Source organism: Seriola aureovittata, chromosome 18 (genome assembly GCF_021018895.1).
Source record: "Seriola aureovittata isolate HTS-2021-v1 ecotype China chromosome 18, ASM2101889v1, whole genome shotgun sequence".
NCBI classification, from domain to species: Eukaryota; Metazoa; Chordata; class Actinopteri; order Carangiformes; family Carangidae; genus Seriola; species Seriola aureovittata.
In genome coordinates, this window is record NC_079381.1 from 17,650,636 (window position 1) to 17,664,784 (window position 14,149).

General features: G+C 40.5%; 2 protein-coding genes across 4 annotated transcripts in view; one reads left to right on the forward strand and one right to left on the reverse strand.

The window, feature by feature from the left end:
* Positions 1 to 71: 71 nt before the first annotated feature.
* On the forward strand, positions 72 to 11,888 carry prune2 (prune homolog 2 with BCH domain). 3 transcript variants are annotated; one of them, XM_056403210.1, is made up of 11 exons: positions 72 to 128; positions 2,908 to 2,974; positions 3,096 to 3,296; positions 3,804 to 3,980; positions 6,447 to 6,549; positions 9,014 to 9,145; positions 9,284 to 9,370; positions 9,907 to 10,005; positions 10,092 to 10,130; positions 10,605 to 10,655; positions 10,777 to 11,888. In XM_056403210.1, the coding sequence occupies exons 2-11, from the start codon at positions 2,920 to 2,922 to the stop codon at positions 10,808 to 10,810; spliced, it is 978 nt and encodes a 325-aa protein (XP_056259185.1). In that variant the 5' UTR covers positions 72 to 128; positions 2,908 to 2,919; the 3' UTR covers positions 10,811 to 11,888. The 3 variants fall into 3 exon arrangements, with proteins under 3 accessions (XP_056259185.1, XP_056259186.1, XP_056259184.1); XM_056403211.1 differs by lacking the exon at positions 72 to 128 and adding an exon at positions 703 to 871 and having other exon boundaries at positions 10,780 to 11,888; XM_056403209.1 differs by lacking the exon at positions 72 to 128 and adding an exon at positions 705 to 871.
* A 123-nt stretch (positions 11,889 to 12,011) lies between these two features.
* pcsk5a (proprotein convertase subtilisin/kexin type 5a) overlaps positions 12,012 to 14,149 on the reverse strand; it is a 29,521-nt gene continuing 27,383 nt past the window's right edge. Inside the window, exon 37 of the mRNA XM_056403212.1 lies at positions 12,012 to 12,957. Within this exon, the coding sequence (XP_056259187.1) occupies positions 12,470 to 12,957 (488 nt within the window). The 3' untranslated portion in view covers positions 12,012 to 12,469. The remainder of the gene's footprint in view (positions 12,958 to 14,149) is intronic.

Genomic DNA, 14,149 nt, shown 5'->3' on the forward strand with positions numbered 1-14,149 from the left:
CTCGAGCTCCAGGCGTGGCCACACTGATAGTCGTGCCGTGGTAACAACCTTTGTAACAAGCCAGCAATGTGCAAAGGTCTGACAGGCTGATCTCTGTCTTCCTGTGTAACTGTTGGGACTCAGCAGCGGTAAGTGAAAAGAGGCATTCAGCGAGGTTAGACCTGTGGAGAGAGCAATGCCTGTTTCCAAACGGAAGCAGAGACTGTCTAGGTACTATTGATTTTATCTGCTTTGTGGCTGTAGTTTGCTTGTTTAAGGGTTGAAAAGTTCAGTGCTAATGCAGAATATAAAGGACACATTTGAAGTCGCCTTACAAACAGCAGAAGGGAAAGCGTCAGATATTTGCTTTGGATCAAGTTACTATTTTCTTACCAGCATGTGGTAAATCGTGTGAATATTATCAGCACATGAATCTGACAATGTTCTCGTTTCTGATTGTTATTGCTTTTTTACCCTGGGAGCTAATAAAAATCCTGTAGCTGCACAATCAGGCTCACAAATCTGTCAGGCATTAACAGCAGTTTCTCACTCTTTGCGGGTAATAATAATAATACAATGGCGCCTACACATACACACAGAGTTTATCCCCTCCAGTCGAGGAAAAATAATGACACACAAACACACCCTCCTATATCCCTCGTTCAGTTGCACTGCCTGAGGAGGCTGCTGTGGCAGAGAGCTGTTGTAGCAGGTGATCGCCCTTATTTGGTAATGGCCCAGATCATGTGACCACAAAATGGTGGAAGCTGTGAGGTGTTTGTAAGCTGAGCATCTCCACCGAGAGGCTGAGAGCAGGAAATAGGCAGGGATCTTGGAAGCACATCCATGCTCTGAGACGCAGGAGGACACGCATTCCCGAGCCCCAGCAGTGGTGAGTAGATGGTTTTTATCTTGTGAAGATAAAAAGAAGAGAAAGAGGGATATGTTCTTTTTTTTCCCCTCACAGCCAGCAGACAGGAAGAGAGATGAAGGGAGGGAGGGAGGGAGGGGCTGCTGTCATCAGCACTGTGGTCTTGTGCTGCGCTGTGGAAGTGGATCTGAGGCAGCAGCATCCTCCATGGAGGATGCTTATAACGGATGATGCTGATTTTGTTATTCTGCTGTGTAGGAGTGTGTGTCACTGTGTGCTTATTATCTCTGTGTATGTGTAAGTGAGTTTGCACATACTGTACATATTTCTGTGAATTGTCAACATGACAGTCGCCTCCACTGTCCAGGGATCAGCCATTCAGCATTTTTCTGTTGCATCTGCTAATGCAATCACATTTTCCTTGTTCCAGGCTGAATGTACCGAGGAGGAACAAGGATGTTTCTTGTTCGTGCGAATGAGTGCACGTGACTCACTGTGAATTTGCATCTCTGCCCAATCTGTGCTCAGGCGAGCGTGCAGCCATTCGATTTGAATCAGCACTAGAAAAAGGCAGCGAGGAGGGGAGTGAGCTTGTCATGATGTAACACCCCCCCACCCCATCCCCCTTCAGCATCCTCCCCCTCCTCCAGTTTAAATGGAGGGATTATTCACAGGGGAAGATGACCTTTTAACCTTAAAATCTTTCTCTTTTCCTTCATCCCTCCCCCTTTTCTCCCCCCTACCCCCTTACCACTCTTATCTTTACTATCCCTAATCCCTGATAACTATGGAACATATCTGTTCAGACAAATAAAATCATTACACCATATTTTAACACATTCTAGCGTTTGGGGGCTTCTTGTACTTCTTGTGCTTTAGCCCGACCAATACAGGATTTTGAGGCAGATACTGATGTCAACATACGGTAAAAAATCTGATTAATGCACATTGGCCGATAGTAATTTTCTTTTTATACAAGCAAGAATCTTGATATAGATTTGTTTATAAGATTTGTTTTTTTACAGAACTGTGACACATAAGTTGGACAGTTTACGATTGAAAACATCACCTAGTCATTGTTCTCTGGTCGACAAACTATGTCATAAAGACTTTACCTCAAACCTAGCTTAGCATTTTTCGATACCAATATATCTGCAGTGACGTATTCATATTATATTATATATTATATTATACGTATATTAATATTGTCTGATGTATCTGCATTGGTCTGTTGTTGTTGTTGTTGTTGTTGGGTATCACTGACAAAATCTAAGTCTTCTTCATAGAGCCCATTTGTTTTCTGACTCACAGCATTATATTAACAGGTGTGTGTGGATCTCTTTGATGTAAATCATAATAAATAGTTATAGTGTATCATATTGTACAAGCGCAGAAGCACAAGAAAATAAAAAGAGAATTACCAGGTTATTTTGACTGTATAACAAAAGGTCTGATATTGATGGCACCATAGTATTTTTTGCTCACAACAACCAGACTTTGTTATTATTTATTTACTATTTTATCATGTTTTCATGTAAAGAAACAATATTTGAGAAATTAGTTTTCAGTGATGAAGAATTCAGATCCTAAAATAAAAGTACCATTACTGCAATATGAAAATAATCCATTACAAGTAAGTTATGCATTGAAAAGTAACAGTCATCCTACTTTGTTAACTCATTTGTTTTGTATATAAAACCTTAATCTGAAAAGTAACTATTACCTAAAGCTGTCAAATGGATGTAGTTGAATAAATAAGCATATTGTTTCCCTCTGAATTGTAGTTGAGTAAAAGTATAAAGTAGCATGAAATGGAAATACTCAAGTAAAGTACAAGTACTTCGAATTTATCTTCATGTACAGTGATTTGAGTAAATGTATGTAGTTACAAAGTGAAATTTTAACAGGTCTACCTCACACTAAAATCAGATTAATGCTCCTGTTTGTAAATCATCAGCTGTAGAGGAATCACAGGTGATGGATTATGTAAGTGGTTACTCTCCAGGTCTGTTGTTGTATCATAAGAGTCAGTGTAATGACTGTAATTATCTCCTCAGGTCCTCCTGGGGATGGACCCGGCATCAGAGAGTAAAATGAACTCTGAGGGGGGCGAAGGCAGACCAGGTGAGTCAGATTCTACGCAAACCAACAGTCATTCAAAAAGGAATATAAAGATTTTGATATCCATCAGAGATCATCATGGCCCAAGTGAATAACTGCTTTTATGTACTGTTTTGTTTTGTAGTCCCTCCTACTTCTCTCCCCCTGCAAGGAGGCCCCTCCCAGAGAAAGAAGCTGTCCGCCCCTCGTATCAGCCTGTCACTGGACCAGAGCGAGGACGACTTGGGGGAGACGCCAGATGATCTTGACATTAATGTCGACGATCTTGACACACCAGATGAGGGGGACTACCTCGACTACACGGACCACGAAACAGACTGGGAAGGTGGGTTATTCAGAATAGGACCAAGATCAATTTGACCCCCCACGCAGTCCTGAGTCATCACGATCTTGCAGGAGGCGAGATGTGCTGAAATGTTGAGAAATTGCACTGGAGTCATGAGTTTTAGTTCAGTTTGCAGCTTTCCCCTCCTTCCTTACAGAGTCTTTGAATTTGAATTTCCTTGCTTGACTCTTATTTTGTTAACTAAAACTCATGGTGAAAAAGTCTCATAAAAAAAAAAAAAGACTTGGATTGACATGTCAGAGTAGGAAACCCACAGGTGTAGATGATATATAGATTAATAATAAATAAATAAATTAACAATGGCTGAATTCCATTTAGCTGCTTCAGCTTCAGGGTGCTGGTAATGTTCACACTGCTCACTGTCACTGTTTACTGGGACACTTGAATAGAACAGAGCCATCACTAATGTTATTAGTAACACTCGTGCTTTTCTTACTATGCCATGTCAAAACAAATTGTAAATGGGCTTTTTTTTTTCCACATCAGACCCGAATGCAGCGGGAAGGAGTGGGACAAGTGAGCCTTATGATCCAATCCCAACATACAGCGCCGAGGAGGAGCGCCAGGATGGCAAGCTGTGGAGGACGGTCATCATTGGGGAGCAGGAGCACCGCATCAACATGAAGATCATTGAGCCCTACATGAGAGTCATCTCCCATGGAGGTGACTATTAAAGAGCTAATTCACCATCATAACTGTGGCTGTTATGTGAACATGAGCTAATGAAATGCCACGGTCATTCTCAATATCCAGGTAAAGGACAGGGTTCACATTTTTTCAAGTTTGTCTTTGCACAACTAAATTCAGATGGGAAAAGGTCTGAGCTGATTAGCATGGTAATTTCATGTGAGTTGCATTCAGTATTACACTCACACTCACAGCAATTAGGCTTCAGAGCAGTCCCAAAAGATTCTTAGACTGGGGCCCCCCAGCTGTGGCTGTATGTTACCTAAGAGGGAGATCTACAGATGCTCTCAGGGCTGAGAAAACATCCCTCAACCTCCTCTGCATCAAAATGTATCAGCTTAGTGGGATAAGTGTATTAATAATCAAACTATTTACATGGTGTTTTACATATTTTTGGTACACTACTGTGGAATCCATGACAACCAACTTCATCATAACTTGTCTATAAATACAGGAAATATATATTTTTTAGAAGACCCTCTGACTTAATTGTGCCACCCCCCCCCACCCCCCCAGGCTTCTGAAACCAAACCTATGCCCTCTTAACTCCGGCTACCTCATATTCCCTTCACCTGAACTTTACAGTGCATTTTTACACAGATTGATGACTACAGATTATGTCAACCATCACTTACACTGGAATCTCCTTCCCTTACCATGGGCAGGAGGAACAGTCGCAGCTACCAAAATATGCTGCACTACAGGCACGCAAGTGTTGTTTTAAGAAAGACTTAAAAATGTGAATCCATTCTCAGGTAGTCTTCTTATAATACCCAGTATTCATTGTAAATTCTGCCACGTCAGTGCTGCTGGCACAAAGATAAACAGAGGCAAACAACCAAATTGAAAATTGTCTGAAACTAACAGCATCTATTCAGTAGAAGTAATGTGGGCTTGATTATTGTTTTCATTTTTAGTTTCCAGTCAGCCTGAATATCTAATTCAAAGTAACAGAATCACTTGTTGTGTTTGAGCTGGAAAAACAAGTTTGCAGAATGATGTTGATCATTCTGGAGATGCCTCATCTTCACCTTGGGCTGGAGCCAACCAACAATGAGGAAATACAGGCTGCAGTCGAAGCCAGCTGCTGAGTTTTACATAACATATTGGCCATCAGAGAGGAAACTCTCCACAAACAAAAGCACAGTGGAAAATTTTATGTCCTTTTTTCCCCACATTTCCAGTGAAAACCAGAACAATAGGATTCAGGTTGAAAAGCAGTAAAGTGGCCACTTGACAAAATTCTACTGAATGTGTTCAATGGAGGGTGGAGGTCGCTGACCAAAACCACTCACTACAAGCATACAGACAGGTGACGGATTAAAGGAAAACCAATGCTTCCATTACAGGGCATGAGGGATCACTGAATGATTTGAGTATGAAAATTATGTGAATCGTGTGTTGTCACCAGAGGCTGAACACTTTTATACCAACATGTTAGACATTACATTTACTATCGATTAATCTGTCAATAACTTTCCCGGCCAATGATTAATCTAGAAAATGTCAGAAAATAGTGAGAAAATGCCAATCAGAATTTCCAAAAACCAAAAGTGACATCTAACCCTAACCCAAAGATATCCAGTTTAGCATCACATAAAACAAATAAATAACACAAACCCCCACATTGGAAAAGCTAAAACCAGAGATTTTCTAGCATTGTGTTATTTTTCTGTCAATTGACTAATTGACTCACAGCTCTATAAAACACCAAATGAGGAAGAATGTTGTTTTTCCCTCCAGCAGAGCTCCAGAGACTTGAAGAATATTTGGTGTCCCAACCCTTACTAAAACAGTTTCCATTCATTTATTACCCATCTGCAGCTGCATTAAGACTGCTGGGGGACCTGGGTCTTAAATTGAGGCCATACATGGAGTCACACCATATTGGTTTCACAGGCAGGGGCCCCCATCTTTCTCTCTTCCCTCTCCATGGGGCCCACTAAAACCCAAGGGCCGAGGGCTTGCGCCCTGACAAGCCTGTGCCTTCAGTAAATCCCGAACACATTACCATTACTGATGGAAATTGGAGCCCATAAACATAACAGGTAGTGCATTTTCTTGCCACTGTGCTCTGTGCTGCGGGCTTAAGTGACACACAGCCGTCCCATGGAAACAAGAGACGTCTGTCACTGAACAGTCAATATCACCAGCTCTGTCATTTAGATAAAAGACCCTCTGTCTGAGTGACACCAAATCTGCTGATGAATGGGTTGGTGAATAAAAGGAAATTACATTCATCTGAAAAGTAGTGAGTAGAAACGGGACAGAGAGACAGTCGTACAAAAGAGACACAGATTGGCAGATAAATAGAACAAAAAGGAGGAAAATTAAAGAACAATCAAATTATGAAAACTATGCTAATTAAGGCCAAGCTCTCTACAACAATGGAACAAGGTCAACTCTCTTATTCCTTTTTTATTTTTGTGTGTTTTTAACCAGGCTACTATGGCAACGGAGTGAATGCCATCATAGTGTTTGCTGCCTGTTTCCTGCCAGACAGTGACAGAGAGGACTACCATGAAATAATGGAGAACCTCTTCCTGTGAGTATCACCCTGCAGTGACTAACAAACACTTTTTACTTTTTCAGCATGTTATTCTCTGGCCCACTTTCTAATTTCTGTCAGTTATTGATTCAGTCACTCATCCAATTTTTTAATTAAGAAATGTTACAGTTATTGCTCTTGCAGTTCTGTTATTAATTTGCATTTTAGCCACACTAGATGAAAAGTTAGAAGATCACCAAAGCTATTACAATTTATCCTGCAGGGAACATGAATGCCTGTACAAAATTTCATGGAACTCCATCCTCAATCCAATTTAAAAAAATTTTTTTTTTACTAAAAACCACAAATGTGAACATCATGGTGGTGCCACAGAGAAGTCGCGGGACACCAGAGTCATACAATTCATTCTCAGTGGACAATGAACGTCTGTACAAGTTCATGTAGCAGGAGCTTAAACATTTCAGTGTGAACCAAAGTGAAAGATGGGATATTTGTCCCTAGAGCCACGCTGTTTATAACTACTGAATGGATGAGCACGACATTATCTACAGTCATTCACGGTTCCCAGAGGATGTCATGACTTTGGCGATCTTTGAGTTTTCATGTATCACCATCATAACGTTCATAACCATGATTAGCAAGTGTTTGCACACACACACACTTAACTAAGAAGATTTGTGGTATGGTAACATTGTACCTGCTTAACATCAGTGTGTTAGCATTGTCACTGTGAGCAACGCAGCACGCTGACATTACGTTTACTGCATTTTAATGCACTTTATTCATAGAATGTATTTCACAAATCGAGGATTCAGCCTAATTTTTAAAAACAGACACAGCCCCTTTACACAAAGAAACTCTCTAAATAAAGTGATAATCTAGCTTGTTTGCTGAGACCTCCCATGCTGATGTCTTCACTGTCGTGCTGGCACAGATGCATTTCATGCTTGGACAGTGTGGTTGGGATCCCACAGGCTGTTCTGTGAAAGATATTGAGTAAGCTGGCATTTCCGAGAGTTTTGGATAGAAATGAAAGGAGGTAAACCGTAGTGTCTGCAGTTTCTGATGCCAGATGGCTTGAAGTCTGAATACTTGCAAGGAGGAGAACCTATCCTGGGAGGTGAACAGTATACAGCTTTATGTCAGTGGGAGATAAACACAATAGTCATGAAACAGAGTGGATGTTGGTTTGTAAGCTGGAGAATGACATTGGATCAGGAGGAGGGGGAGAGACAGAGTGATCCTAAACTCACTGAAGTTAGAGGAGTTACTGAGGAAACTCGAAGCACTGTGGTAACTGAGGATATTGTCAAAAATTGACAAAGTTCCCTGCTGATCGAGAAGGAGAGAAAAGGTGGACGGAGGCTGAGAAGAGAAATGAGACAGAGATAATGGTTTCTTTTGGCTTGAATCAGAGTATTGGATTTTAAAAAAGGTAGACGTCTGATTGAGTTGCGGAGACTGATGCAGAGAAGGAAAAAAAAAAGATGAAATTCAAAGCAAAACAGCTCATCCATGAAGCAACATTTTTACCAATTTCTCATAGCTGACATCAGAGGAAAGAAATTTTAAAAATGCTGCTAGTTTTTCAAATACTGGGCTAGACTTGTCTCCCATTTCCTCATATTGTTGGCATTCAGAATCAAATTAAATATGGGTCTGCATTTCTTGCCCTTACATTTCACTATTTTGACACACGTAATGTTGAGGACACAGTGACATTGCCTTTTTTCTTTTGGTATCTGGAGTTGCATTGATTTGAATACATGGCAACTGTGAGTGTTTGTCCACTGGGATATGGTGAGAAGTTATAGATTTAAAGTCTTTATTTTGTGGCTCTAATGTATTTGTCATTCGTATTATCTGTTGTAATAGTCTCATTTCCAGAGGTGAACACCATACTCTAAACAACACAAACAGAGAAGTTGTTTTCAATTTTTAGCCATGCTAGTGGTTTGACTCTTGGGATTGAAATATCGATCTGTCTGTCGGTCCACCGCTTTGAACCACTCTTATTTCTTTTGACAGCTAGTGGATGGATTGCAATGAAATTTTCTACAGATATTCATGGTTCCTGGGCGAAGAATCCTGCTGACTTTGGATTGTAATAATGATGATGATTGATGATCCCTTAACCTTTCATCTAGCAGCATTATCAGGACAAAATTCTTATTCGTGCACTACATTATTAGCTAATTAGCTAATATGAGAATCCTGACAGGCTAAACATCAGCATGTTAGCATTTTCATAGTGAGCATGTTAACACGTTCACATTAGCATTTAGATGGAAGCACTAGCACAGTGCTAGCATGGATTTAGACTCATCTTGTTGAATTATGACTCCAAAAAAAAAGGTATGTGAAGAGCACACAGTCCAATGTGAAAGTACAATTTTACACTTTCAGTCTCACTGTTTTTGTTTTTTTTCCCCCAGGATAGCAGTTATGGTTGCTGACCTTTTAAGTATTTCTCTGTGTGTGTGTTTGTGTGTATCTTCAGGTATGTGATCAGCACACTGGAGCTGATGGTGGCGGAGGACTACATGATCGTGTACCTGAATGGAGCCACGCCTCACAGAAGAATGCCTGGTCTTGGTTGGCTGAAGAAATGCTATCAGATGATCGATAGGAGGTCTGACCCTTTCACTTACACCTGTTATGTGATCATACTATGAAACAACTCTCAAAACATGCAACTCTTCACAAAGTTAAATGAGCTCCAACAGGAACATGAACACACCTAATATGTGCCATATTGTTCTGTCTTCAGGCTCAGGAAGAATTTGAAATCCTTCATTATTCTCCATCCATCATGGTTTATCAGGACCATTCTAGCCATTACCAAGCCCTTCATCAGGTAAAAATGATTTTTGTTATTTTTATTTGCCGTGGAAGGAAAATCCACCACTTTGGTTCAGACTAAAATATCTCAAAAACTATAATATGGATTTCAACAAGGATACATTGTACTGACTTAGGCTATCCTCTGACTTTTCCTCTAGTGCTTTTACTGAAATGTCTGAATGACTAGTGAATAAATTACCATGGAATTTGGTGCAGACATTTTACATTTCCCTCAGGATGAATTGTAGTAACTTTGGTGATCCCTCAACTTTTTATTTAGTGCCATCATCAGGTTTAAAGCAGCTATATGTATTTGCTATTGCTACATAGCCAACATTAGCATTAAACAGCTGTTTACTCACCAGTCCAGAAGAAACAACATTTAGCTATATATTTGCATATAGTACCTTTAGATTGTAACCTACTTTCAAAAGAAAAACAAACTATAATTGTGTTCCTGTCAAGCAGATTGTGTGTGTGCTTATGGGAACACATGCCTGTCATTGCGCTAGTTTTTATGCGTGTGTATGTATGTTGCTCTTGTCACAGCGCCAAGTTCAGCAGTAAGATAAAGTATGTGAACAGTTTGGACGAGCTGCAGGAACTCATCCCCATGGAATACATCCAGATCCCAGAGTGCATCATTAGGTGAGTCCATGCCCATCTCCTCCAGGCCTGAGTTGTCTTTTTAAATGACTTTATATTCATCTTGTCATTTGAACTCTCACCTCTAGACTTGACAGGGATCTGAAGGAAGCAGCAGAGAACTCAAAGTAAGCATCAACTCTCCTGCCTCTCATTACTGCCCTCTGCGGAGGCAGTAGCCCCTGCCTCAGTTTTATCCTTGGCTGGAGCACTCATTTATCAGATGGCACACTTTTAGATCACAGGGACTCTTCTGCTGGATGAGGACCAATTGGATCTGGCTATGGTTGCAATTACAGAAAAAGAGACAGCAAAAAAAAAAAAGAAAAAAAAAGTTGCTAAAGATGCTAAATGCATCACTTTCATCTCATTTATCAGCACTGTAAAATAAATGAGCCCGTCTTTATTGCAAAGTGATCTATTACACTGATAATAAATGTTGGAACAAAGCTGTGGAATTACACACAAATCTCTTGCTGACTAATGCACTGAATCACAAGCTGCACGTGTCTTCAAATTCACAACATAGAAGTGCATCACAACAATAAATCCCGCTCTAACAACCTCTCCTTTTTTTCTTTTTTTTCTTTTTTTTATTCAAGAGTGAATAGTTTTCTGCAGGGACCGGAGCCAACAACAGCAGGCAGAACAGAGTAAGTCCTCTAAGACGTTTAAGTTCACACATGGAAGAGAAATGGCCTTGTGTCAACAGTCTGTCATCCATACATAAACACACTCGTCTAATGCCTCCGTTTTGTTCTTTTGTCTTCCCAGCAGAGCAGACGTAGCCGGTGCCAGCAGCTCTTAAACCCAAACATCCTAAATGGATGGTCACCTCAATGTTCAGAAGTCACTGTTGTATTGTATGGCTGTAGCTGGAAAGCAGAGGCAAAGGGTTGTTAAGCTTGTGTGTGTGTGTGTGTGTGTGTGTTTCAGTCAGTGTTTGTCAGTTAGACATTGGAGTTTAATATGAAAACACAACTTACAATAGTTAACACTCAGATCTCAATCTTTATGGCTGCTGTAGCATCTACTGTACCGTACACCTGCAGTCCAGAGAACTATATAGTCAAGTGTGATGCTTGGCAGCACCTACACAGTAGCATCAACGTTCACAGTAGGGTAGGAAATGCAATTACACAGCAGACAGTGCACTGCGCAAATCCATTTGTAGAGTCTGTAGTGTTGTAGTTGTGTGCATGAAAAACAGTGAAGCAATAATATCACCCTTTACTGGTAACACAGTCTCAGTACTTCAGAGAAAGAGCCAACTTGTGCGTCAGCAATCCACAATAAAAGCACAAGGTGAAGCCAAAAAACCTTGTGCCATAAACGATGACCAACTTTTGCATTTCAACAATCCAATCCTCTGTCTTAATACTTGTTCTAAAGCTGAAAAATAGAGATAAAAATAAAGATATTTTAACTTTATAGAGTCAAACTGAAACCAAGGAGGAAGAAGTTAGATTGAGTTATCTGTGCAATGTGAGAGCATGTCCTTTTAGCCGTTCTCCAAATGTGTGTGCGTGTGCGTGTGCGTGTGCGTGTGTGTGTGTGTGTGTGTGTAAGACACATAAACTGGGAATCATCTCCTCAGCTTCTCCTGGATCATCAGGAAAAAAACCTCAGTCAAAAATAAAGATGGGATCTCTGTAAAGCACAATATCTTCTTTGTGTGTGTGTGTGTGTGTGTGTGTGTGTGTGTGTGTGTGTGTGTGTATCTGTATCCACACGCATGTGTGTGCGTTTGTGCATCAGTGCATGTCCCCTCATAGATAACTGATGGTCCTCTCATCCATGAGTCTTCTACTATGGTTTATTGAGGATGTGCAAAGAAATTATGGATCACTGTCTAGTAATTCAATAAAAATGGACTCGAGTCTGAACTCTGTTTTCAGTCATTGTTTTCAACTTGAATTGCTCTGCTGCTAAATGAGTCAGTGTCTCCCTTTGATGTCATGAATTACTCTTCTAATGCAATTTTTTTCCCCAAGACTTTATTTGAACACATTTTCAAATCAAAATTCAGTGACGGCAAAGGCATGAGAATATAGAAAAGCTTAAGAAATACCATGATTAATCAAATTTAAAATGCTAATCCAACAACACAACAATTAATGAAGAGATGAATAATATGACTAATGAAGCTGTCAAAACTAGTAAATGCCCACAATAAATTATGTTATACGTGGGAAGTCATCATACTCCAAACAAAGTCTAGAAAATCAAGCTTAATTATGTTAAAAGTCTTTAAGAATGTTAAACGACATGGATTTTTCTGCAGCTCATTTCATTTTGTGAATGGATAATAAGTTGTAAAATACAACTCATTATAAATAGCTTCTCATGTCTCATTTGGTTCGACTCATATTCAGTGAAGAATAAATGAGTCTGTCCCTCAGGGCAGGAGGAAATAAACACCACAGAGGAAGAGAGAAAAGAGAGAAGAAGTATTTCTTCTTTTGCTTCACCGGAACGTGTAGCTCTCATCATCGTACTCCAGCTCGTCATCGTTGTCCTCTCCTAGCTGTCCGTACCGGAACTTCCTGTACACGGTGCCATCCTGGCCCATGTAAACAATGTCTTCATCTTCATCGTCGTCGTCCTCATCCTCCTTACCCCCTGAGCGACGTTCACCAATGTCAACTAACTGAGCCTCCTGGAAGCGACCGCCGGAGGAGCCGGCGCGGCCGCTGTAAGACGCAGAGGAGGCAGAGCTGTAGCCTCCATGTCTGCTGCCGCCTCCGTATCCCCCGCCAGAGCCCAGCTTCTCATAGCCACGAGGAGTGATGTCCGGGGGGGCACTCTTGGAGCGAGAGTGTCTGATGAGGAAGACGACAGCCACCAGTCCCAGCACCAGCAGGATGCAGGCAATGATGAAGACTGTCAGGTTACCTCTGGCCTCCTCTTCCTCATCATTGGTGAACGCCAAGTTGGTGCTGAGGACGCACTCTCCTGGAAATGCCCCACAGGCACAAAGTTTAGACTAATGTCCTACTTACACATACACTCCTCAGCCAGTCAAAACAACTGAATGATGGAGGGAGCGTCTAAAGTCTGAAAAATAGAGTCAAAAAGTGGGAGGAGATATTTCAGGCGTCCTTGGCTCCGTAAGTTAAAGTCCAATTAATTTTTCTCAGACTGTGTTAAATAAGTCACAGTTGCTGATTCTATGGCTTCAATGGGCAACAAACTCTCCTTTGCAAGATTAACATTTGCATCAGAAAACATGCTTTGTTGGTAAAAAGTCGAAGATACAAATACAAATGTGCACAAAAACTTTGCAGGGAGAAATCAACTGTGGATTCAAAGGTGCATTTCAACACGAAGCGTCCAATCAGAAAGCTTGAGATTCTGTCCCGCTGCTCATGGTGAGTGGAAGATAAAAGATTACACTGTTGAAAAAACAGATTTTATAATCTGTGAAATAATTCAATTCACTTTTAATTCCTGGGTAAATTCAGCAAATTTGATGCAAGTGTGACGACGAAGCATTTTGAATTTGCTACCACTCCAGTTTGTGGCACCTGAGACTCATGGGTATTGTAGTATTTAGACCCATCTTCCATGCTAACGTGTGATTTCTCTGAAACAACGTACAAATTATTGAAACTGATGGGCATCACATAAACCTACATACATGATTGTTACACTATCCAGGAGAGTCCCGTGTTTCTATGTTAAACATATTATGTATTTTAGATTTATTATTTATTCATTTTATTATATTATAAAATATTTAAATGGGAATATCCTATGGGGAAAAGAGTTACACGAGAGGAAATGTAAGATCCAGAAATCCTGGAGAGTTACCTATACGAGGAACTAAAAGTCAGGTATCTCAGCCTCCCGTCGTCTGCTGCTTAAAATTTGATAAGTCTTTTTTAATCTGTCTCTCACAAGTTCCCCAAGTTTATGGAATCGTGTGCACCTTTAATAAAAAGGTATTAAATCAATTAAATCATCTAACAAGAAAAAAAGTCACTGGTTTCAGCTTCTCACATGTGAGGTTTTATTCTGTTGCTGTAAGTTGATTATTTTCTTCGGGGGGTTTGAACCATTGGTCAGATAAAAAAAAAAAAAGCAATTTGAAGACGTCACCTTGGGCTGTTGGGAGTCATGATTGGCATTTTGAGCTGTTTCCTGA